Source organism: Macadamia integrifolia, unplaced genomic scaffold, assembly GCF_013358625.1.
Source record: "Macadamia integrifolia cultivar HAES 741 unplaced genomic scaffold, SCU_Mint_v3 scaffold170, whole genome shotgun sequence".
In the NCBI taxonomy this organism is placed as follows: domain Eukaryota; kingdom Viridiplantae; phylum Streptophyta; class Magnoliopsida; order Proteales; family Proteaceae; genus Macadamia; species Macadamia integrifolia.
Genome location: NW_024868316.1, coordinates 82,658 through 107,737, shown reverse-complemented (window position 1 = coordinate 107,737; position 25,080 = coordinate 82,658). Strand labels below are relative to the sequence as shown.

The following is a 25,080-nucleotide window of genomic DNA, read 5'->3' as shown; positions in this document are numbered from 1 at the left end:
CCCTATTTATCATTAGGGCTTCTCTCCCTTTTATAGGTAACTCACCACCTCACCCCATCTTACATCTTTCATTGAGGGGATCTAGACTAGGGATACCTTATTAGCTATCAATACAAAACATGATTTTTTTTTCTTTTTTATTTTTTTGTAAACATAAAATATGAATCCTTATGGGTATGCATCCCTAACGAGTCCAAGACTATAGCTGTAGTGGTGCCCTAATTCTGTGGATAGACTGATCCCAAGATTCCTTGCTCCTTGCCCACATTGTTAAGTTTCAATTCGAATTGGTCAAGTGGTAAAACAAACCATTAAGTAGTCCAAGACTACAAGAGTGCAAAAATTCAAATGCTCTTAGGAGATTATAAATTATGAACAAGTGATGGTGCTGAGGATTTCTCCATGAATGAAACATTCTATAAGAGCAACAGGGCATTATTCAGCTTAAGAATACAACGAGCATGAACTGTTACAATTGGCCAAGAGAATCAATGTTGCATAATTGTTTAGGCTGGCTACTCCACCATCCCCTCTCTCACCAGCTCTTCTAACCCTTTTCGTAGTCTCCCTGAAGCAGCTTTACAGTCAGCCTCAGTAAGCCCTCCAAAGGAGATCCGGATATAGCCTGGCCCCCCACTTGCACTTCCAGGGATTACAACAACCCCATGCTTCCGTGCAAGCCACCGCACAACCTCAAAGTCATCAGAACACTTTTCTGGAAGTCTAGCCCAAAGGTAGATTGCACCTTCCCCACCTTTTACTACATCCTCTCCAAGGGGTGAGAGTGCCTCCAAGATGAGTGCTCTGTTCTTAATGAGGTCCTTCACTTGGTCCCTGACCCACTCAGGTCCAACTTCTAGTGAGTACAGAGCCAGCCTCTGTGAGATTATAGTTGCACAGATGGGTATAGTGTCTTGAACCTTGAGGAGCTGAGATTCTAGACCCTCCACTTCCGATGGATATGCTATCTGCATAAATGCATACAATGGTATAATAAGAAAAAAGCATAGCCATCAAGTTTTTTACTCCTGCCTAATCTATCATTTCAAACAACAATGATTGGTTTACAACAGAAACGAAAGGTGAAAACCAATAAAGTGAATAGGGAGCAAGGAGACTACAGTTTGAAGAATAACCATTAGCAGCAGATAATGTACAGTTAAGGATAAAAAGATCATACTGAAACCAGGATCAATAATTATTCAGATTTGTATGGATCTAACGAGTCAAAACAAAATCCAGCCAATCTACTCAGAAAATTTCATTGGCAGTAGCTTAGTATCCACCGCATAATACCTACTACCCTTAAAACCACGCTACGAGGTCTGGGGAATCTCCAAAGCCCAGACACCACCCCAGAAAAAAATTCCCCATTGAAAATAAAGCTCAAATTCTTTACTTGTGTTATTAATAAGTTAATTTCAAATTATACATAAGCTATTAAGAAGCTGAAGTCCTACTTACATATCCAACTCGCCATCCCATCATGCCATAAGCTTTTGAGAAGGAAAAGACATTGACTATGTGATCACCCTCCACACATGAATGCTTCAACCCGTCATACATAAAATACCTGCTGACATAGTCATTAGAATTGCAATGTCGATTTGTATATTACACGAATCAACTCAGGAAGAAAATTTCAAAAAGCTGACTAAATTTAAAAGAGGGCAGAACTATTGCAGAGTCAAAATATAATTGCAAAGAATCTCAGAAATTTTGCAGAATCAAACGTAAGTGTTGATGCTTTGACACTTTCAATGGTTGATGTTGTATCATACGCCATTCAATTACATTTCATCATGGTATTTTAAGAGAGTTGATCCACACATACATGAAAGAGGACATTTTCTGATAAGATCCTAAAGTTCAATCATGCCATCCATTAAATGATTGAAAATTACAATGTGCAATAACTGTTAAGTCAAAATGAATGTGTACAGTGGATATGGCTTACAGAATCTATACTCTACAAAAAAATTTCACTCTGTATATCAGAAAAATCCCTTTTCTCCACAAGGAGTATCTCTTAGTTCAATGGGGAAGGAAGCTCCAGGTTCCATGGCACACAAGAAATTAGAGAATATTTCATTGATTAAGCGAGATGTCACTGACTAGGATACAGAAGATATATGACCACAAGATAATTTATTTCCAAAGCCAAATTTCAGTGAGAAGGAACTCTGCCGTGCTAATCACAATTCCTCCCAGGTAAGAAATTAAGAAAAGAAAAGAAAAGAAAAAAAAAAAAAAAAAAAGCATTGCATAATATATCTACTAAGAGACTTAAAAAATAAACTCAATAGTCAATCTCAAACAAATAGTGAAAAAGAAAACCATCCCTTTTCCCTTACAGTTCTTGACCACCATTTTTTTCCTTCGTAGTTACGGCAAAGTTAAGACAAGACACTGTTTTTCTATGTGGCAATTTGCGTTAGGACAAGTGTCTACTTACTCGTATGTATTATCTACAATGAGCCAAGAGCCAGCGCTTTCGCAAAGATCTGAAATTCTCTACTTAAAACAAACAAAAAGAATAAGAGTTACACAGAACTACAAAGAGATTAAAAAAATTAGAGATCAGAAATATGTAATTTTCTTCCCCATAGATATAAACAGGTACCTTGAGAAGAGGCTCCGGAATGTAGGTCCCGGATGGATTGCCTGGATTTACAACTGTGACGACCTTTGGCACTGGTTTGGTTTCTGACAGAATCTTCTCTAACCAATCTGCAGAAACTTCCACACATTTAATACATAATGACACTAAAATCACAACTACTTCTCACAAGGGGGGGAATCTAGTTGGACATAAATTATCAGTTAGAAACTCACATGCTCATATATATGTTTTGGGATATAATTTTTCACATGCACATAAACAAAAATGTGCAAATACATCTGCCGAAAGGATTATCACTGCTGGAAATCTTACGTGAGTCAGCCTAGTATCAGGACCAAGAAACAATCATATCTACCAAGATCCAGGCCCCTTCCATGCCCCTCACTCCCCCCTGTTAGATCAAACACCAAGAAATACAAAAAATAAAGAGACAATAGATCCGCACGACACAGAGATTTAACGAGGTTCACACACCAGGGTGGTGTGCTACGTCCTCGGGCGAAGAAGAAGATATTTCACTATGCAGAAGAGAGATTACACCCAAGCAGCGACGAGAAAACTCGCTCGAAAAACCCCAAAAATACAATGACTTTTTCAACAAGCAACAGTACATTATATATACTCCAAGTTGCGCTCCGGGCTCGGGCCTATCTGCCCAACCCCTCTGCTTCCATCACAGATCTCAAAAAACTTCTCACTCGGGTTGCCACCAAAATATGTCAAAGCAGGTCAATCTTCAAAACGGGTTAAGAATTCGAGACAAATTTAACACCCCCCCCCCCCAAAACACACAAAAAAAAATGGAATTTTAGACTTCAATGGCTGCAATTGACGAGGGAAGAGTCAAACGGTGGGGCATAGAACTGACAACAAAACACAGGCCAATGAGGCACTCTTTTGGCCAATCAGACAATCCACTATTGGTCTTCAACTGGTCCTATCCAAGAGTGATGCACTGCAATGGGAAAAGACAAGACAATGGTATGATCCCAACTATCCCGAATTACCTTATTCCATGGGATGGCGAAATATTCTGATAGAAACACCAGATAAAGTCTACACGGTCAGATGATCTCATGCTGTTTCTGGTTTGGAGATTTCCCAAGAAGACCTGTTCAATGATTTGGTCCTGACCTAGAGTACATGATTGGTCCAGATTTTGTGCCATGGACTGAAATTTAATAATTTACATAAAAAAAAACAGAAATTTAACAAAAATACTAAATCTGAAATAATTCTACACCAACTTCGAAATGGGAACTCAACAGAGTTACCATATCAAACTGATCTACATGATACTGAAACATGTCAGCATCCAATTTATATGGGCCAAAGCCTCCATAAGCATCCTTAAGACTACAACAGAAAGAGCAAAAGAAAAACAAATGCGAGTCTCATACAGATCTCCAGAGACGCATCCAATTTTAGAGTTGGCAATGAATGAACAGAACATTGAAAATCAATACATGTTGCTACTAATATAAGACCCATATTAAGTAAGGAACATCTTATGAAGCGTCTCACCTGCATCTGGATAAAGCGTCTTCGGATTACCAGGGCCCACCAGAATGTTGGTGATGCCAGTCATCTGGAAGGCCATATAGGCATTGAAATAGTAAGGTGCATACATTACCACAGAATCCCCAGCATCACACAGTGTGAGAACAAGATTCACAAATGCCTGTGAATAAGAAAAATAAAATTCCATAAAAATCCTGAAACTTTGAACAAGGATTAGATTTTTTGTCATAGTAAACAAAAATGATCATTCTTTATGAATAGTGGGGTCGGATAAAACTCAATAGCATTTATGATTGTTAAATATTGAATGACAAGAGATCATGAATACATTTTTAACAATATCTAGCAAGACATCAGCTTTAACATGTGATGATCTAAATATCTTGATCCATATATTTGTTGACTGAATCAAAGTAAACAATATGCAATGAGTGAAAAATTGAACTTCAAAAAAGATGCAAGAAGACGAGGTTTCAGGAGGCTTTAGTTCAGAGGTAATAATATTAGCCTATTAGGAATGAAAATGGTTTGGTTAATCCGAGGGGCGATGGTTAAGTAATGAAGAAATTAATCCTTGCTGATCAGAATGAATGGCTGTACTTAAACAATATCTGAAAACAGAACATGAATGGCAAAGCATATATTCAAGATCATCTTAAACTTCAATAAACTCGTAAGCATGTAAGATAAAGCAAATTTCAACATTAAAAACTACATTCAATAACAAGGTTTTTCTTCCATATTTTGCATTTTTACTCTCACTTCTCTGTTGAACAATAACCCAAACAATTGACCATCCTAGAAACCTTCTCTTTCTTTGCTAAACAAACATTAACCTATCTATGAACCAAAACAAAAGTTTCTTGCTACAAGAGAACAGTTTACTCCATGGAACTACACTGCTGCACCACATAAAATAAGAAATCCATTCTCTCCTACCACTGCTAAGGATAACTCCCTCAGATATTCTTTTTAAGATTTCACCAAATTCAAACTTCATCTAAATCTTTTCATTAAGCTGTGTCTGGTGCCCCAACTCAAAAATGGCATACCCAAGAGCACGAGGCTCCTTCCACTGCGGGGTCTGAGGAGGGTCATAATGCATGCAGCTTATGTCCACTTTACGGAGTGGATGTTTCCAAACTCCAACCCGTGGCCACTAGGTCGCAATGGAGCAACATTACCATTGCGCCAAGGTCCACCCTCTAACTCTTACCGTTGTCTGGCCCCACCTTACCAACCCTATTTCTTAATTGCTATGTCAACAATTTCCTTAAGCCTAATTTCTTGAAGAATGGATTATCTTCGATCATACTCCTAGTTAAGAGTTGCAGGGACAGCCTCTGTACATGAGAAAATCAATGGAAGCAATTTTAGATGGATAAACAGTAAAGAATAATTAATAAATACTGCAGAAAAATCAGAGCCAGCTGAAGAGGAAAAATCTTAGAGACAGAAAACTATGATAGAAAAAATAAGTCATGCATACCTGGTTTGCACCAGCAGTAACCATGACTGAGGATTTGTACAATTTATTCTCTTGACGTATCTGCAGAATAGGCAAGAAAGGAGGATGAAGATGACCATAAGACATGACAAAACGAGACTTTGTCAGCAATAACACATGATCCTATGATGAGATTATTGGCCCAAGATAAAGACATATTTCCATGATGTCACACACAAGTTTTCTGCCAGAGGAATGTAAAGGTTAGGGTTGGAGATTGGGGAGAGCCAAGTAACCCAAGTTACAAGAGTTATAAACAACCAAATAACTCAACTTATAAGAGTTATAAAGATGTATTGAAAAAATAAAGACTAAATTTATTGAGGTGGTTCTCAAGAGATTCTAGTCTATAAGACAACCTTTCTACCAAAATATAAGTTTAATATGAGCATCCATTAATACACTACAAAACCCCACCCCCAGCCCCGAAAAAAGAGAGGACCATATTTCATTTTGCAGCTTGTCAAGTTTCACAGCCTTCTAAGTAAAAGTGAATACCTTTTTAACCAATGCCTCCCTGAGCTCTGGAAGACCCTCATCAGCACCATAACGACTGGTTGAAGGCTCCCAAACAATTTTTTCGACCTTCTCTAGAGCCTGCTTTGGCGGTTTCCAATAAACTACCCCCTACATAATGATACCATGAAAAAATGAAATACAGCCAACATGATCATCATAGATGTCTAAGAAACTTAAATCTACATCATAGGAAGTTGGAACAGACAGGCATCTAAATATTAGCACAAACAAACCTGGCAAATAATTCAGGTAATAAATCTAAGAAATGTACCTTGCATGACACTTTCTCAATTCGGTGTAAGATTTTAATTTTGTATTGTTAGAAGTCTAAACTACTAAAATGATGATAGCAAGATAAAATCCATTAGAGTATCCAACCTGGTATCACCATGTATGCAGGGTTTATAATTCTAGACAATCAAATTTCATGCATTAGATCTCACTTACAAAGAAAATTTTGAACTTGGATGGTAAGAATTTCTTTTGAAGATGTGAAACAGGACCTGCTGCCGATGCAAAGAATGGCCTACCATTGTAATGAAATGAACTAAGGCACGCAGCTTTCAGAGGGTATATGTGCTTCAAGTCTAATTGTCTAAACCTCACATTTACAGAAATTGATCAAGGTTTGCATCTAATATTGAAAAGGAACCAGTGCAGGTCCCACTTTTGCAAGTCCTTTGAGAGGGTGGTTGTCGTCGGTCCTGATGTTTGGTATTTTTTGTGTGAAGTGTCAGACCCAAGGCCAAAATTCCACTTCTCCATGCTAGGAGCCTGAGGTTTTATCACTGCGTCAAGCAAAGGCTCTAATCTGACTTCCAAAATTCTTTTTTCTTTTTTTGCAGAGAAAGGTACTATTGCTTCCATGCATACCACTAGATTTTACTTTTTCTCCCTAACCTCATGTAGTTTCCGCAAGGACAATTGATTAATGGAACTTCAGAAAACGCTTACAGGAAAATATTAAAACCTGATATCGGGCATCTAGTAGAAAATATCACACAAACGATGATTAGAACTCCCCAACCCCCTTTTCCCCCAGTTCAACTAACCAATTTTCCCATCCCAGCTACATGAATCCTACTCTGAATGGTTACTACATGAAAATTAGGCACTACTTAGATAATATTTTGGTATTTTGTTGGTCATAATATATTTGAACATCATTTATTTGAATTAACTTCTCCAGAATTTTCACACTTAAAAGAACAAAAAGGGGTCTTATGTAATGACAGTAATCTACTAAGTTCTTACAAAACCGAAAATAATTTCTAATATAATGGCTAACACTCCCACCACCTAGGTCTTGCATGATGGAGTAGAAATTCTCTGGAGTCTGGACTCTTCAAAAGTATAAATATTAGTCCATGAAACAGAGTAAACATAAATTTTCAGTTTTGAAGGGGCACAATTAAGGAATTTTCGGGAGAAGAAGTGTACGAAAGCTGTATATAGGGTCCCAGACAAACAATTTAGGTTACTTAAGTTTCTTTCTTTCCCAACATCGCAAGAGCTAAACAAGTCCACAGAAAAACTATTCATTGTGCATTAATCCCTTGGAAGACGATTGAACCCTATGAACTTGACCTGCATTTAAACTGGTGAAGAACCAAGAAACACAATATCCCTCCCCACAAAAAATACAAAATAAGAAAATAATATTTAAAAGTTCAAAGAGTACTCCTGAGCTTGGGTTGCATATGCTCCAATTCAAATATTAAGACCCCAAATTACCAAATAAGACTTCAGTGAAAGTAGTTATGAACCATTTAATCATTAACCATATTTTTTCCATTTTCTTTTCTCTCATTCATAGGCATAAACCAAACTGCCAGACTGTACCTGAAACAAATAGAAGATATAAGCAAATAAAACAAACCTGAGCCAAGGACATTGCATCTTTGACACCCCGAAGCAATTTTTGTATCTGCAGATTCAATTAATCATTATTTATCATCAGAAAGCACCATTATTCGCATTTGAGGGGGGGAAAAATGGAATGAACCAACAGACACCAGTCACACCATTTAAAAACCAAAACGAAATCTCAGAGAAATAACAAATGATTGCAAAGCACAGTTTTCCAACGGGCAGAATATCCGTTATGGTTTAATACCTGAACCATGACGGGCTCATCCGTCTCCAGAGACCTCGTCGCAAGCTTCGCCAACGTGCCCATCTTAATTCTCACCTCTACTCTAGTCGACTGCTCCTGGACTCCGATCTACGAAAGGAAGCAAGCTCAAGAGAGATGCCACGTACCCGAAACCCGTAGACTTAATAATTCGCAGGAACTGAGTCACCTACCTACGAGAAAACCCGCTTGTCAGCTACACCTCTGTGAGCTATTACCATCAAAGAGAGAAACTTCATCACGTTCTCTGGCAGTCTCAGCTCTCAGTAACCCCACCAGCCATCAAGAGGATGGAAAAGGCTAAAAAAAGAGGAAGCACCTTCCAAATCCCTCTTTGACTAATCTGCCGCCACCTCGATCGTGGACGAAATCCAAATCAAAGAGAATCTTCACCAGAAACAGACAGGAGAGAGAGAGAGAGAGAGAGAGAGAGAGAACGAAAAGAGAACTTTGTCCAGTGTAGATATAATAAATTATATTTTTGAAAAAAAAAAATGAAGGAGGATCTTCTTTTTTTTTCCTGCTTCTCACTTGCTTGTCCGACTTGAATTCTCATGTGTTCCCAATCCATTTCTTCCTTTAGTCGATTAAAATTGACTCAATTCAAGCATCAAAGAAGCGCAAAAGGAAACGTAAACTCAAGATCAAATACAGAGAAAAGGAAACCATAAATTTGCAAATCAGATAAACCAGAACATAATAGGAACTGAATTGAAACTCGAAACTAACCTAAAAATCACAATCTGTTGCAGACGGCGAACCTCGAACTATAATCAACGTTTGCACTCTGGTCCTTCAATTCAGAGTTGCAGTTTGATCTCCAGAAAAGGCAATGGCGAGGAAGAGAAGTTGGGAATTTATAGAAAATAAATGGAACTGGACGGGGTTGGGAGAGAAGTGGAGCATGTGGATCGTGAAGCGGAAATGGGACTCTGGGAGGGCTGCCATGGAATTTAGCGGGAAATTACTTCCATAGATTTGGATGTTGCCATTAAAAAAAGGGCGAGATGTTCTCAACGAACTTTTTTCTTTCCTTCCATTATTTTGGGTATAGTCTCACCGTACAGTGGGCCCATCGAAGAATTTTTGTGGGTCCTGTGATTGAAAGATTCGAATCTAACGGAGTTTCGCAAATGGATTTACTGTTGTAATGTAGCCTAATTCAATCTGAGTCCGTCCATCAGTGATAGGGGGACCCACTGTTAGTGGCAGATGATGGAAGTCAACAACTGACCTGACAGAAACGGAATTTGATTGGATGTTAAATTAAAGGTTAACTAAAAGCTGTTTGTGGGATTCTAAATACGACAAATGGAATACTGGTACTTCAAAACTGATATAGGTGTAGCAGTCCATGCAAGATGTTTCCACGCTGAACTGTATAATGCAAAAATCGATAAAATACCGTTAATTGATGGATTTGAAACTTTGTATATGTTTCACCAAAAACAAAAGAAACTTTGAATATGAGATGTAGAGAGCACTAGAGCGGGAATCTCTAGCTTTATTCTCTTTCACCTCATTTTAGGCCATGTTTCGCAGCCAAGAAAAGAAAATAAAGGAGAAAAGAATCTAGAGAAGAGAAGAAAATAAATGAAATGGCGAGAAAATAAAATGATTATGTATGTTTGGTAATCAAGAGAATAAAAGAAAAAAAAAAGAAAAATATTCAAAAAAATTTGAATTTAAGGAGAGAGATAGACACATAGGAAATCATTGTGTAATCATTATTTTTTGTCTTAATATCTTTTCATATTTTCTTGTGTTTTTTGCAAGATTTTTTTTAACAAAAGAAAATTTCACAATTCCCAAAAGAAATTTTGAATTTCAAAATGTGAATCTTCTCTTGGGTGAAGACATACCCAGTGCAAAGAGAAATTCTTCAAAAAAAAAAAAAAGTACAAGTGTACTTTTTTTCTTCTTTTCTTTTCTTCTCTTTGCTACCAAACACAGCCTTAGGGTCGAGATCTTCAAGTGGATGTTTGGGATCCATAAAATGTTAAGCTTGAGAAGATTATATGACAAGTAAATAGTGGGTTCTTTTACCAAAAAAAAGTACATAGTGGGTTCAGATACTTAAGATCATGGCCGAAAGATTGAGACTAGGGGGTGAAATAGGGTCGGGTTGGGCCGAGTTTCTTAAAACCCTAAATCCCAAAACTCAAACCAACCCAACCCTAACTCAACCCTACCGGGTTCATGCTTAGGCCCAAGCCCAACCCTACCAAGCTCAGGGTTGGGTTGGGTTGGGTCGAGTTAACCCTAGTTGATCTTCTTAGTGGAATCACATTCCGATATGTACGATTCAATTTCGATTTTTATTCTTAAAATGAATTGAAACCTAGTTTTTTAATTAAAACCCTAAAATGAATTCCTCCATTAAATTATACTGAACGTGATATTTTATCACTCTTTCATGGATATTTCATGTGCCCATATTTTTCCATGTGACCCTTTTTTTAATTCCCTCCATCAAAAGTCAACATATTAAGCCATAATAATCATTTATTGTTGTTAGAATTTCATCTTGATTTACAATAATGCTTAATTTTCAATGTATAAGGACCAAGAAACTCAAGTACTACAAGCCGCCACCTCTCCTCATTCCTTATTTCATGGCTATAAAAATGGGTTTTTCTTTTGGCTTTATGCTCTCTCTTTTGACTATATTGTTCTCTATCATATTCTTGTTACATAAGAAAATTAATGACGACAACAAGAAACTCACTTGGCTAGGAGAGAAATGTACATTCTACAAAGCACAATAATGATCAGGGTTAAACTCAGGGCGGCTTAGGGTCGGGTTGGGATTTCTATGCCTCAACCGAGGCCCGACCCAACCCCACACAGGGTTGGGTCGGGTTGGCCCTCATAGCCGGGCCAAATAGGGTTCGAGCTCAATGCGGGTTTGGATCGTCAAGGCTAAACTTACACCCATAATTGAGACTAAGTTTGGCATGCATTCTATTTTGATAGTGCATGGGATGATAATTTCTATTATTTTTGTCATCTCAAAATGTATTATCTACCTAGAATGCATCTCAATAATGCATAGCAAACACATTTTAATGTTGCGTTTGGTATGATTTGATTTCTTGGAATGTATTACAATGATACAAACCAAACGCAGTCCATAAAGATTTGGGAAAAAAAAAGAGATCTATCCAACGGATTACACCTGCCAAGAAAAAAGTAATTTTTTTAGGTTTGACCCCTGGTCAAATATGAACTAACAAACCAATGAATTTAAGGACGGTTTTCTCACCGGATCTGTTGGACGAAAGGGATAATGTGCAAATTTTGAGTTATCAATTATATCTTTTATGGAAATGGCAAAGCAAGAGGAATTTCCCACACAAGTATTGAATTGGGACCAAGGCAAAACTAGTCTTCCATAGAAGAAGAAGAGGTTAGTGCTTCCTTCGTCAAAGTAAGGGTAAATGGTCCTTTTTCAAATTTCATAAGAATGACTTAGTGTGAAGCCTATTTCGTATACCGGAAAAGGAATGACCCAGGAGGTTCAGGATCGATCCCCCCATAATGGATCAAATCGCATCAATATGAATCATTTTTATTCCAGGGCAAGGATCAAGAATTACTTCGCCAACATTAATAAAATGTTTTTCAAATTTGGTGGTCAAATTATATTTAATTATAATTGATTTTTACTTCACTCATACAAAGTTGTTTAGTGCACTTCATTGCTTTTAGTGAAAGTTTAATGGTTCTCATTCAACCCTCGTATGACCCGATTCATACCGTTGTGGGGTTAGTATGGACCCGCAGGACTAGTCAGGCCAAAGACCTGAATACCTGTCGTTAGCAAAAAAAAAAAAATAATAATTGATTTTCATAAAAATATGGCAATGTTTCTAAATAGTGCTAATATATCCACATTTCGATCGATATCTCCAATATTGACTTGCCATGGCCCGATTCCAACCAACCAAGAATTGAGTTTACAATACGTATCAAACAATATCAATCTGAATCAACTACAAATTCAAAAAACATCGATTTTTTATCCGATACCTACGATACATATTGGTATCATATAGGTACCGATCATAGTCAATACTAAGGTCTAAGGGTGTAAATCGGCTTGGTTTTAGTTTTTTGGTTAGGTTTTGGTTCGGTTCATAGGGATGATGATGTAAATTGAAACCAAATCGATAATCAACTCAGTTTCTATATTTGGATACTCAAAACCATTTAATTCAATTCGACTAGGTTTCGATTCCAATTCGGTTATGTAATACGGTTTTAATTTTTGCAACTCAGTTTTAATTTGGATATGTAAACAATTCCACTCTTGGAATATGATTGCGATGGACCATAGGCCATAATGGGCTCAAGTTATGGACATTATGGTCTTTGTTAACTCCAAAATTATCTTAACATCTGAATATGTGTAACAAATTGCAAAAAACACTTACCACAAAAAAAAAAGGTGAATACTCATATACTCAAACCAATACCAATTCGGTTCGGATCGATTTGAACCGATGGTTCTTATACCTTGAACCATAATTGAACTGAACCAAGGTGAATACTCATATACTCAAACTGAATTTGAACTGAATCAATTCGATTCGATTCGGTTAATTTGGCTCGGTTCCAAATTCGATATTTGACTTCAGTTACAAATTGACACCCTTAGTCAATACTAATATATATAGGGGAAATTTACAGCGCCACCCCCTAGAGAATGCCACTATTATAAGAACACTCCCTCTATTTTACCAAATTAGACTCAGATCCCCTACCGTCACTCACTGTTAAGGAATATACCTTATATGCTGATGTCAACTACTATATTTTATTTTAAATAACAAAATGCCCTTACTAAATATCAAGTACCTAAAATACCCATGTAATAAGTTACTATTTCTTTCTCCCAAATCGATAGATTTGGACCACTGACAATCGTTCAGTGCACTGGAGATCATGGCGACAGCGGCATCGACGACAACGGTGACCAGGCGAAACCCACCACATTTCTTCCCTACAGGCGAAACCCACTACATTTCTTCCCTACAGGCAACAACCAGTGCTAGTGTGCAAATGATATAGGCCGATCATTTGAGACCAAACATCTGTTAGCTACGGATTGAGAATACAAATTAACTTGGAACTCTATTTTAAGTCATAGGCTATGTTTGTTAACGTTTCTATTTCAGAAATGACGTTTTGTGTCAAAAACGGAAATTTCAGTTTCAATGTCAAAATGCTCTTTTAATAAAATAAAAAAATGAAACTCGAACTACCTGTGTCGTTCCGTTAATTCTCGTTTCTAGCTTCTTCTTTTTTTTCCCATTTTTTGTTTAAAAAAAAAGATTAAACATGACATAAATGCACCAAACACTTTATTCCTTTTTTTTGTTACCATATAACAAATCCATAAACATTTTTTTGGAACGTTACCAAACGCAACAACCTTTGTTGGTATGCCAAGGAGTATTTGTCACACTCTGTTCCACACAGAACTGAACTGGTGACCTAGTTAATCCTTGTTAACCCAAAACCTGCCAGGATCACATGATGCAGTAACCACAACACAGCATACACACACTCTAAATCGATAAGATTTTGTATATCAGCGGAAGTCTTACATGTATTTATTGGTAAATTCTCCAATACTCTTGATACCCAAATTGTATTACATAATATCTTTACATGTAGGCCCGTAGGCTTAGTATATACACAACAAATACAATCTAAACATCTAGAGTATAAAAGGGGTAACATTTCAAAATAATAAAAAGAGTCTCAATATGGTATCAATATTGCTGACCTGCAACATAGCTATCACACGGGCACTCAACCCCATGCCCAAGATCTTCAGGGACCCACCAGTCCTCGACTAAAAACTCCACGATGGGTCCCGACTCTAGCTCCTCAGCCGGATATCCTAAAATATCATCTAAAATGGTGTGCATACGTAGGATAAACTCACTAGCCTAGTAAGTAAAATGAAAGACCACACAAGTATATGCAATACAAATGAACCTATATGCGTGTAGTTCATATTATTATCTTAATCCACCTAAACAACAATTCTAAGTCATAGGTTATGTGCTACTCGCAACCACAGTGCACGTATTCCCCGAGTCCGAGTCGTGAACCCCATCCCACAATACACCCATAGGGTTACCGGAGAAGGCCAACCATTGGTACTAAAAAGTAAAATGGGTCTTGCCTTGCATTAAAGTAAAGTGGGTCTTACCCTGCATTAATTTAAAAGCAGTACGATTAGCCCTCTGTTATATCCCTGAAATTACCGACAGGATATACCTAACACCTAAACCCCTACTCGGAAGGGTCATAGCACAGGGATATGCCAATCTTAACCGTATGCTCATATGTGAGATAGTACGACTGTATAGTACCACTGCGTCTCATACCATAGGCCACTAATGTATTCGTGTCCAACCGTCTTCGACATCTAGTCTAACAAGCATTAAAATCAATAGTTATATTCACCCATCTCACGTCATGGAATAAGAACAGATATTTTACAATTAAATATATAAATATGTTAAATCATTATTGAATTTTATAATGCACACATCAATGCATACAATGGTATACATAGATGACTAGTCTACATAATAATAAATGATGACATGACTAGTCTACAACTAGAATGACATGATGCAATGTCCTCTTCCCACTTACTTATTTGTGTACGATGATCACCCTTGGTACAAGGAAGATCCGGCGTGCAATGATGCCATTTTTAGTATAACCTATCATAAAAGAGTTAGGTTTAATATACCTCCCCTTTAAGGTCATAACTAGTGAGGTTTGATATTTTCAATGTGTTTAGAATCACAAGAGTATGGTACCCGATAAATTTGGGCCCAATCAGAATCTGAGAAGTCAGATTGGTAGGTCGACCAGTGGGTAAGGCACCCACCAGTCCTTGCTCGCCTGTCGAACTAGGAACATTGCCTAGATCGACAGGCCAAGACCGACGGGCAAGGCACCCACCAATCCTTACTCACTTTTCGACCTAGGAATACTACCTGGACTGGCAGTCCAAGATCGACGGGCAAGGCACCCACTAGTCCTTGCTCGCCGGTCAGACCAGTAGTCTTGCTTAGACCGATGGGTGCTGGGTTGGTGGGTCCCGTCCATTTCTAGGCACCCACCATTCACGACCAAGGTTTTGTTGCTCTCTCCCATTCTTCATCCCATCTTAGGGAAACCATCAAGGGTCGATTCAACCGTATTTTTCACAAATCTAAGGCTCCAAATCATGATTCCAACCTAGATCTAAGATGGATCTAAGGTCTTAAGCGTGGATCTTACCTCTTTACGCAAGAACACCTCCCCTCAAATCCTTCCCTTTAGCTCAAGGGATCAACAAAAGCTTCACAAATCTTGCAAGTCTTCCTCTAAATCCTTCATAAATAACATATAGAACCTTTATTAAACCTTAGATTCACATTCTCAAGAGATCACAACAAGATCCAAAGGATTTCTACTAAAATGAAGGATTTAACTTTAGGTTTCATAAAGGCTTAAGGAATATGGACTTTACTCATCTCAAGTCGTAGATCTCAAGATGAGGATCGTAAATCTAGTGTTGAATTCAAGAGATCTAACCCCAACAATGCACAACAATTGTCTCCTTTCCAATTTTCTTCTTCCTTCCTCTCTCCTCTTTCTTCTTTTTCTTTTCTTCTTTACTTTTCTCAACTATCGTGTAAAAACAATAAATGAGGTGAAAGAGAGGTAATAAATACTATTTATAGTGGGGCAAAAATATCTAGTGACCAAATTGGTAGGTCACACTGGTGGGTCGACCCACTTATGACCACCCACCAGTCGGCCAGGACCTAACCTAAACATTGGGATTTTTCACGGGCTCAGCCTCGACACGTGTTTCGCTCCCAGTAGACTATTTATATGCATACTCAGCATAAAATATGGCTACGTACCTTTATTGTACATACATGACCTTGTGATACATGCAAGTGCATGGCTTCGGTACGAATACTACACTAGGCACTGACTCCAGCTCATTTGACCAACCTGAGTTTAGAGTCACTCTTGCCATCATGTTTCATAAGGTACTTGCCTCGACTCGCTCGAGTTCAGGTTCTGCAAGACCAAATCGAACCAACCAAGAAATTAGATCGGGTTTAGAAAATAGGGTATCACAGTATTGGTGCAGCACCTCGACAGGCAGAATGACGGTCCCGCTAGCCGGTTAGTGGTCCGTGGGGGTTGTAAGGGGGCAAGAGGCCCCCCTGCATAGCAGGGGATGTAAGGGGTGCAACCCCCCGCTCAAATTTTTTATTTGTGGGCAATTGTGTACTTTTTGGATTAAGGTTTTTTGTTAGATATTTGTATCGAGGATTTCTTTCTCCGTAATACGATCAATACTGAGAGGTGTGGGGGATGAGCATTGTAACCCTATTCTCCATTGATAGTGAAGCATGATCTCATCTCATTGGGGACGTAGGCAACCTTGCCGAACCTCGTAAAATCTGTGTGCATTATTTGTTCTATTTTTTTATTATCTTCTGCATCATTTTAGGGTTGTGTTTCTACAAATTGGTATCAGAGCTCTAGGTTTCCGTTTTCTAGGGTTAACTATCACAATGGCAGGGAAGGGATCGAATGTCAAGTATGATATTGAGCAGTTTAATGGAAAAAACAATTTCACCCTCTGGCGTTAAAAGATGGAGGATCTTTTGATACAACAGGGTTTGACAAAAACGTTGTTAAGGAAGTCGAAGAAACTTGTAAAAATTACTGACGAAGATTGGGAAAAGCTAGAGGAAAAGAAAAATGTTATTCGATTGAATCTTTCTGATGATGCCCTACAATATATTGTGGGTATCGAATCTGCACCAGTAGTTATGGGCAAAACTTGAAAGCATTTACATGACGAAGTCCTTAACGAACAAGTTGTTTGTGAAGAAGCAATTCTATTCTCTATAGATGGAGGAAGGTACAGATCTATTAGAGCATCTTAACATGTTCAATCAGATCGTAAGTAAACTTACAAACCTGGAGGTTAAGATCGAGGATGAAGATAAGGCATTACTGTTGTTGTCGTTGATCTCAAAATCATATGATCACCTAGTAACGACTCTCTTGTACAGGAAGGAGACCTTTGAGATGGATGAAGTCGCGACTATCCTTATATCTAATGATACAAGGAAGAAGGCCAGTAGTACAAAATCCCAAGGAGAAGGTCTTTTCGGAAGTGACTAGGAGCAAGATAAAGGGAGATCAAATCAAAAGGGATTTAGAAAGAGTTGATCAAAATCAAAATGGACAAAGACAAAGGGCTCTTGTTACTATTGTAATAAGGAAGGTTATCTGAAGAGAGAGTGCCTGAAGAGGAAGTCGAACTTGAAGAAGAAAGGTGTAGATAAGGCATCTGAGGAAGCTAGCGTGGCTGACAGTTCAGATGGAGATGATGGAGATGTATTCTCTATATCATCAGGTAAGAATCAACCTTTTGATTCTTAAATTTTAGATTCTGGATGTTCATATCACATGTGTCCACATAAGGATTGGTTTGCTACATATCAAACATATAATGGTGAGTCTGTCATAATGGGGAATGATTCTGCATGCAAGATCATTGGGATATGCACCATCAAAATCAAGATATTTGATGGGATAGTAAAAAATTTAGCAGATGTGAGACATGTACCAGAATTAAGAAAAAATTTAGTATCTTTGGGGGCACTTGACACAAATGGCTGCAAGTACATAGCAGAAAGTGGATTTCTCAAAGTTATTAAGAGTATTATGATTGTCATGAAGGGACAGCTAACAGAAAATCTATACAGACTCATAGAGAGTACTGTTATAGGTCGAGCATCTGTAGTCAGGATCTGATACAGATGATACATATCTGTGGCATATGCGGTTAGGGCATATGGGAGAAAGAGGATTGATGGAACTTCATAAAAAGAAACTGTTGAAAGGAGTGAAAACTTGTAAATTGAACTTCTACAAGTATTTTGTGTTCAAAAAATAGTGCAATGTTAGTTTTAAAACTGTAAAACATAAGAATAAAGGGATGCTTGACTATGTACACAATGATGTATGGGGTCCTTCAATAACAAAATCTAAAGGTGGGGCAGAATACTTCGGGACCTTTATTGATGATTACTCAAGGAAAGTCTGGATCTACTTCATGAAGCATAAAAGTGAGGTGTTTACTAAATTTAAGGAATGAAAGGCTGAGGTAGAAAGGAAGACAAGAAAGAAAATTAAGTATTTTAGAACAGATAATGGAGGGGAGTACATATACAAGCCGTTTCTAAAATTGTGCAAAGCTGAAGGGATTACACGTCACTTCACTGTTCCAAAGATACCATAGCAAAATATTGTAGCTGAAATGATGAATAGAACACTTCTAGAAAGTGCTCGAAGTATGAAGCTGAATGCAAGGTTGAGCAAGAGATTTTGGGTAGAAATAGTGAATATGGCATGTTTCCTCATCAACAGGTCTCCATCAAATGTGCTTGATTGTAAAATTCCTTAAGAGATATGGACAAAAAAACCAACAGATTATTCTATTCTAAAAATATTTGGTTGTCCAGACTATGCCATGTTGAGAGTGAGCAGCATTCCAAGTTAAACTCAAAGTCTAAGCAGTATATCTTTCTTGGTTTTAAGAAAGGCGTAAAGGGATTCAAATTATGAGATTTAAGTTCACAGAAAGTTGTGGTTAGCAGGGACGTTGTGTTTGATGAGTCTCATATGGTGAAGTCAAATTGTAATTCACAAGTAATATATATTTCTTGGTTTTAAGAAAGGCGTAAAGGGATTCATATTATGGGATCTAAGTTCACAGAAAGATGTGGTTAGCAAGGACATTGTGTTTGATGAGTCTCATATGGTGAAGTCAAATTGTAATCCATAAGCAGTTGATAAAAATAAAGAAGGTTCTACTGTGCAGGTGGAGTTAGGTGAGTTAAAAACAACAAGAGATAATGAATCATCCAGTGACTTATCAGGACAATAAGAAGCAGTAGAAGTTCCCTATACTGTGACAAAGGGTAAATGGAAGCATACTCACAAAGCACCTGTGATACACGGGTTTGAAGACATGATTGCTTATGCCCTCATTGTAGGTACAGGTGATCCATCTTCCTACTATAATGCTTTGAGTGATACACAACATAATAAATTGATAGCAACTATGATGGAGAAAATGGAGTCTCTACAGAAGAATAAGACTTGGGAGATTGTGGAAAAACCTAAGGGAAGAAAAATCATTAGGTGTAAATGGGTCTTTTGTAAGAAAGAGGCAACATCTGAGAATGAGCGTGAAAGGTATAAGGCCAGACTTGTAGCCAAGGGCTATGCATAAAAAGAGGGGATAGACTACAATGAAATATTATCTTCAGTGGTAAAACACACTTTGATATGGGTATTACTTTCTTTGGTGGCCATGTATGATTTGAAGCTTGAACAACTTGATGTGAAAACTGCATTTCTTCATGGTGACCTGAAGGAACAGATTTACGTGAAGCAACCTAAAGGTTTCAAGGTGTAGGGAAAGGAATATCATGTTTGTCTGCTTAAGAGGTCACTTTATGATTTTATTTCTTGGGCAGTGGTACAAGAGCTTTGATTCCCACATGATAAAAATTGACCACACAAGAAGTGAGAATGATAGTTGTGTTCGTTATGAAGTGTCAAGTGATAATTCTATTATTTGTTGATGCTTTATGTTTATGATATGTTCATTGCTGCAAAGAATAAACATGATACAGTCTCATTGAAATCTTTATTGAGTGTTGAATTTGAGATGAAGGATCTTGGTGCTGCTAAGAAGATCCTTGGCATGAAAATCCTTAGAGATAGAAATAAAGGTAAACTTTGGGTAACTCATAAGAGGTATATTGAAAAAGTGCTAAAGCGTTTCAACATGAAAAAGGTAAGTCGGATACCACTCTGTTAGCTAATCACTTCAAGTTATTTGAAAGAGAATGCGCTACAACACATGAGGAGGTGGAGCGTATGTCTCAGGTCCCTTATGCTGGTGTAGTTGGGAGTCTCATGTATGCTATAGTTTGTAGTAGGCCGAATTTGTCTCATACAGTCAGTGTTGTTAGCAGATACATAAGTAATCCAGAGAATGAGTATTGGAATGCAATTAAATGAATCTTCAGATATTTGAGCAAGACTAAAGATATAGATGTTATGTTAAGTGGCAAGGGAAGTTCCACAAAATTGGTAAGTTATGTTGATTTTGACTATGTTGGTGATTTGGACAAGAGGAGGTCTATTATAGGGTATATATTTACATTGGTTGGTGGACCTATATCATGGAGAGCGATGCTTCAGTCTATAATTGCATTGTCCACTACAGAGGCAGAGTACGTGAAGGTAGTTGAGGCTGCCAAGGAAGGAGCGTGATTAGACTAACTGGTTCGTGAGTTGGGGTTGGAGAAAGGAGGTACAGTGTAACATTGTAACAGTCAAAGTGTCGTACATCTTGCAAAGAATCAGGTGTTTCATGCAAGGACAAAACATATTGATGTAAAATTTCACAAGATCAGGGAGCATGTGTCAGAAGGCGGTATTCACTTGAGAAATATTCATACAGATCTCAATCCTGTAGATATGTTTACCAAGCCGGTTACTATAGAGAAGTTAGAGTCCTATTTGGACTTGATTAATATTACTCATTGTTGAAGATGAGAGACGCACCAAACAAGTGTGGGTTTGTACCTCTGATGAGGCACGAGGATAAAGATGTTTACAGGTTATCTTTACAAGAGGCTCGACAAAATTCAAGCAAATGTGGAGATTGTTGGTGTACGATGTCTTGTATTCCATCATAGGTTAATCCATGGAGTATTGGTGCAGTTCCTCAACAAGAAGGACAGCGGTCTTGCTAGCCGGTTATAGGCTTGTGGGGGTTGCAAGGGGGTAGGAGGCCCCCTGCTTGGATTTTTTATTTGAGGGTAATTGTGTACTTTTTGGATTAGGGTTTTTCGCTATATATTTGTAGCGAGGGTTTCTTTCTATGTAATGCAAGAAATACTGAGAGGTGTGAGGGACAAGCATTGTAACCATATTCTCTATTGATAGTGAAGTAGGATCTCATCTCACCGGGGACGTAGGCAACCTTACCGATCCTCATAAAATCCATGTGTATTGTTTATTCTATTTTTTCATTATCTTCTGCATTATTTTAGGGTTGTGTTTCTACAACCTTAGAGTTAGGTTCCTTTATAGATTTTGGAATGAAAGAATTTTGGGTTCTTTAGGCATCATTTGATAACTTTTCTGTTGTTTTTGTATCGAGAAACGGCTTTTCACGTTTCCGAAAACAAAAACAGATTTTTTTTGTGTTTGATAAACCTGTTTCTCGAAACATTTTTGCAGACATAATGCCACTAAAAAACTCAATAGTATCATTGGATGCCCAAATGGGAGAGAGGGGTCGGTTGCCTTTTTTTGGGTTTAAATAGTTGAGGGATTTATTAGGCACTACATCTTTTTTTTTTTCTCTCAAATTCGTTTTTTGAAATGACGAAACAAGTCGGACTTGTTTGGTCAAAGTCGTTTCTAAAATTGAAAATAGGTATAATTTTTTATTAATAGATAAAATAGAACAACTTTATCAAATGCTTTTTAGGTTGTTTCTCCATTTCTAAAAACAAGAAAACGCAGAAACAGAACGTTGTCAAACTGTGCCTTAATGTACTAGTGAGCTCTCTTACTCCTATTCTTCTTTCCCCTTGTTCTCCTTTTCCTCTTATTGTTCTCTGTTTCATACCCCCTTAATACTGTCCAACGTGCTCTGTTTCTGGGAGGTACCCTAGTCCCAAAAACTTGAGTTCAAACTCATTGGTGCTCTATCAGTTAGGATTAAAATTTTTGGATTTGTCTACTTACCTTGGGGTGATTCAAACCTCCAAACCCTTGGCTAAAAACCCTCTCAAATATTGAGACTTGTAAGAGACCAAAGGGCGGAGATCAGGGAAGATCCAATAATCCCAGCCCAGGATAAGATTGCTAATAATCCTAATGCAAGTCAAAGGGCAGTAATCATGGAAAATCTAATATTTCCAGCTCAGGATAAGATTCATAAGTATCCTAATGCAAGTTTGACATATGCTATCAGTAAATTGGATAAGGATCTCAGTCATTGTAATTATCCAATTACCATGTATGAGAGATTTCATCCCTTGATTACTTTCTCATTAACCATAAATAAGCAGTGTAACCTTGGGGCGAATTCATAGTGAAAATAATAAGAATATTGGAGGACGTAGGTTGGACTCAACTCTTCAACTGAACCTCGGTAAAATGCTGGTGTCTATCTCTCCTTTCTTTTTTCTTCTCATTTCAACTACCATATCTTAACATGGCATCAGAGCTACAGGCTTCAACCGAATCACTTCCTGTTCCTGCAGTTGCTGATTCTTTTCCCACCCATGGCAATGCCTTCCTTCCCTTAATAATTTTCTTACAACCAAATTAACAGACAAGAATTATCTCCTATGGAAATCTCAGATCGTGCCACTACTTCGCTGCTATGATCTCTACACTCTTGTAGATAGATCATTTCCTTGTCCTCCCTCAACCTTGCAGCCTACAACTCCAAATCCTGCTTTTTCTCAATGGTGTCACAAGGACCATCTTGTTATATACTGGTTACTTGGCTCTCTTTCTGAACAATCCATAGCCAAGTGGTGCATTGCACATCATCTAGAGAAATCTAGACCGATTTAGAGAAACTTTATTTTACTTCCTCTGCTGCCCGGATCATGCAGCTTCGATTGCAACTCCAACAAACTAAGTGTGGATGTTCATCTATCCATGATTATCTCCTTCAAATTAAGAATGTGGCTGATCAGTTGGCTGCCGCTGGGTGCCCAGTCACAGATGATGACATTTGTCTTCATGTACTTAATGGTTTAGGTCCTGAATATGACGTTTTCGTTACGACTGTGTCCACAAGCATCGACCCTCTTATGTATAATGATCTTCGAGGGATGTTACTTGCCCAGGAATTATGACTACAACCCTCTGCAGGCAGCCCCGCCTTTCCTTTCGCTACTGCAAATGTTGCTACCAGCAACAAACCAAATTGATTCCCGTGGTGGTAACCATGGATCAAGAGGAGGAAATTTCTTGGGTGCACGCTTCTGTGGCAGGGCGCAATCTCGTGGTACTAGATGTGGACATTACCAACAAAACCACAATGGTGGCCCTCTTCATAATTCTTCTATGCATTTTCCCAATGACCAATGTCAAATTTGTAGTGGGATGGGCCACAAAGCGCTTGCGTGCAGACAACGCTATAATCATGCATATCAACATGCTTATAACCCACCTCCCAATGTCAACCTGACACAGTACTCAACCCCTTCCTCCACAGAAAGCATATGGTATCCAGATTTTGGAGCAACCAATCACATCACTGCAGATCTTGAGAATCTTCACATTGCACAGCCTTACTCGGCCAATGATCAAGTTCAAATTGGCGATGGATCAGGTTTGTCTATTACCCATGTTGGTCGAACATATATTCCTGGTTCTTCATCTTTATTAAAGATGCAGGAAATACTTCCAATACCATCTATAACTAAGAACCTTTTATCGGTTTCTCAATTCACAAAAGATAATAATGTTCCTTTTGAATTTCACCTGGAATGTTTCTATATGAAGGACCAATGGACAGGGCAGTGTCTGCTACAGGGCAGAACTAAAAATGGGCTCTATCAACTAGTACTAAATATGGTTGCACCAGAGAATAAGAGTACCTTACAGGCTTTTATTGGTGAACGTACCTCACATAGTCAATGGCATAACCGGTTGGGAGATCCAACTTTTAGAATAGTCCGAAAAATAATATCATCTTTTGGATTACTTGTTACTTCAATGTCTAATTCATATGTTTGTAGTGGTTGTCAAATGGGTAAAAGCCACAAACTCCCATTTGCACAATCACAATCTAAGTCGATTGCCCCCCTTTAGATCTCATTTACTCAAATGTTTGGGGACCGTCACCTTTCATTACTCCTGATGGGTACCAATTTTATCTTATTTTTGTTGATGACTATAGCAAATTCATCTAGTTTTATCCTATGACATGCAAATCTAAGGTGATTGGATTGTTTCAAAAATTTAAAGTGTTGGTAGAAAACGTATTTGAACGCCGCATCAAGCGGTTTCACAGTGATTGGGGAGGAGAATTTAGAAATGTATCTCGCTTTCTCGAGGAATCAGGCATTGAACATCGACTCTCTTGTCCACATACGCATGAGTAAAATGGCTCTGTGGAGCGATGCCATAGGCATATTGTTGAAAGTGGACTCACTGTACTTGCCCATGCTTCAATTGCTCAATACTATTGGACTCATGCCTTCGAGACAACTGTTTTTTAATCAACTGCCTCCCCACATCGATATTAGGGAATGTTTCCCCTATGTTCAAATTACACGGCTACCATCCAACATATAATCAGCTTCGTGTCTTCAGCAGTGCTTGTTATCCCCTTTTAAGACCCTACAATCGTCACAAGATGGATTATAGATCCCGTTTGCATGTTTTCTTGGGATATAGCTCTCGACACCGTGGTTATAAGTGCCTTGACTTGGTTACAAGGAAAATTCTTATTTCACGCCATGTAGTCTTTGATGAGGACACCTTCCCTTTTAATGTGCCCTCCACTAGTGCGACCGAATCAGCCCTTAACCCATAATCCATTCTTGGGCCAGCACCCCTATTACCATTACTCTCTAGACCAAATACAACAGTCCAACCCCTCAGTAG

General features: G+C 38.1%; 1 protein-coding gene across 5 annotated transcripts; it reads right to left on the bottom strand.

Moving 5' to 3' along the window:
- Positions 1–395: 395 nt before the first annotated feature.
- LOC122064625 (aromatic aminotransferase ISS1-like) lies at positions 396–9,298 on the bottom strand. 5 transcript variants are annotated; one of them, XM_042628354.1, is made up of 11 exons: positions 9,034–9,298; positions 8,478–8,647; positions 8,287–8,394; positions 8,050–8,097; positions 6,150–6,278; positions 5,634–5,693; positions 4,148–4,304; positions 2,624–2,730; positions 2,456–2,514; positions 1,465–1,573; positions 396–968 (listed from the first exon to the last, which is right to left on the bottom strand). In XM_042628354.1, the coding sequence occupies exons 3-11, from the start codon at positions 8,347–8,349 to the stop codon at positions 516–518; spliced, it is 1,185 nt and encodes a 394-aa protein (XP_042484288.1). In that variant the 5' UTR covers positions 8,350–8,394; positions 8,478–8,647; positions 9,034–9,298; the 3' UTR covers positions 396–515. The 5 variants fall into 5 exon arrangements, with proteins under 5 accessions (XP_042484288.1, XP_042484287.1, XP_042484286.1 ...); XM_042628353.1 differs by having other exon boundaries at positions 8,287–8,691; XM_042628352.1 differs by having other exon boundaries at positions 8,287–8,647.
- Positions 9,299–25,080: the final 15,782 nt, after the last annotated feature.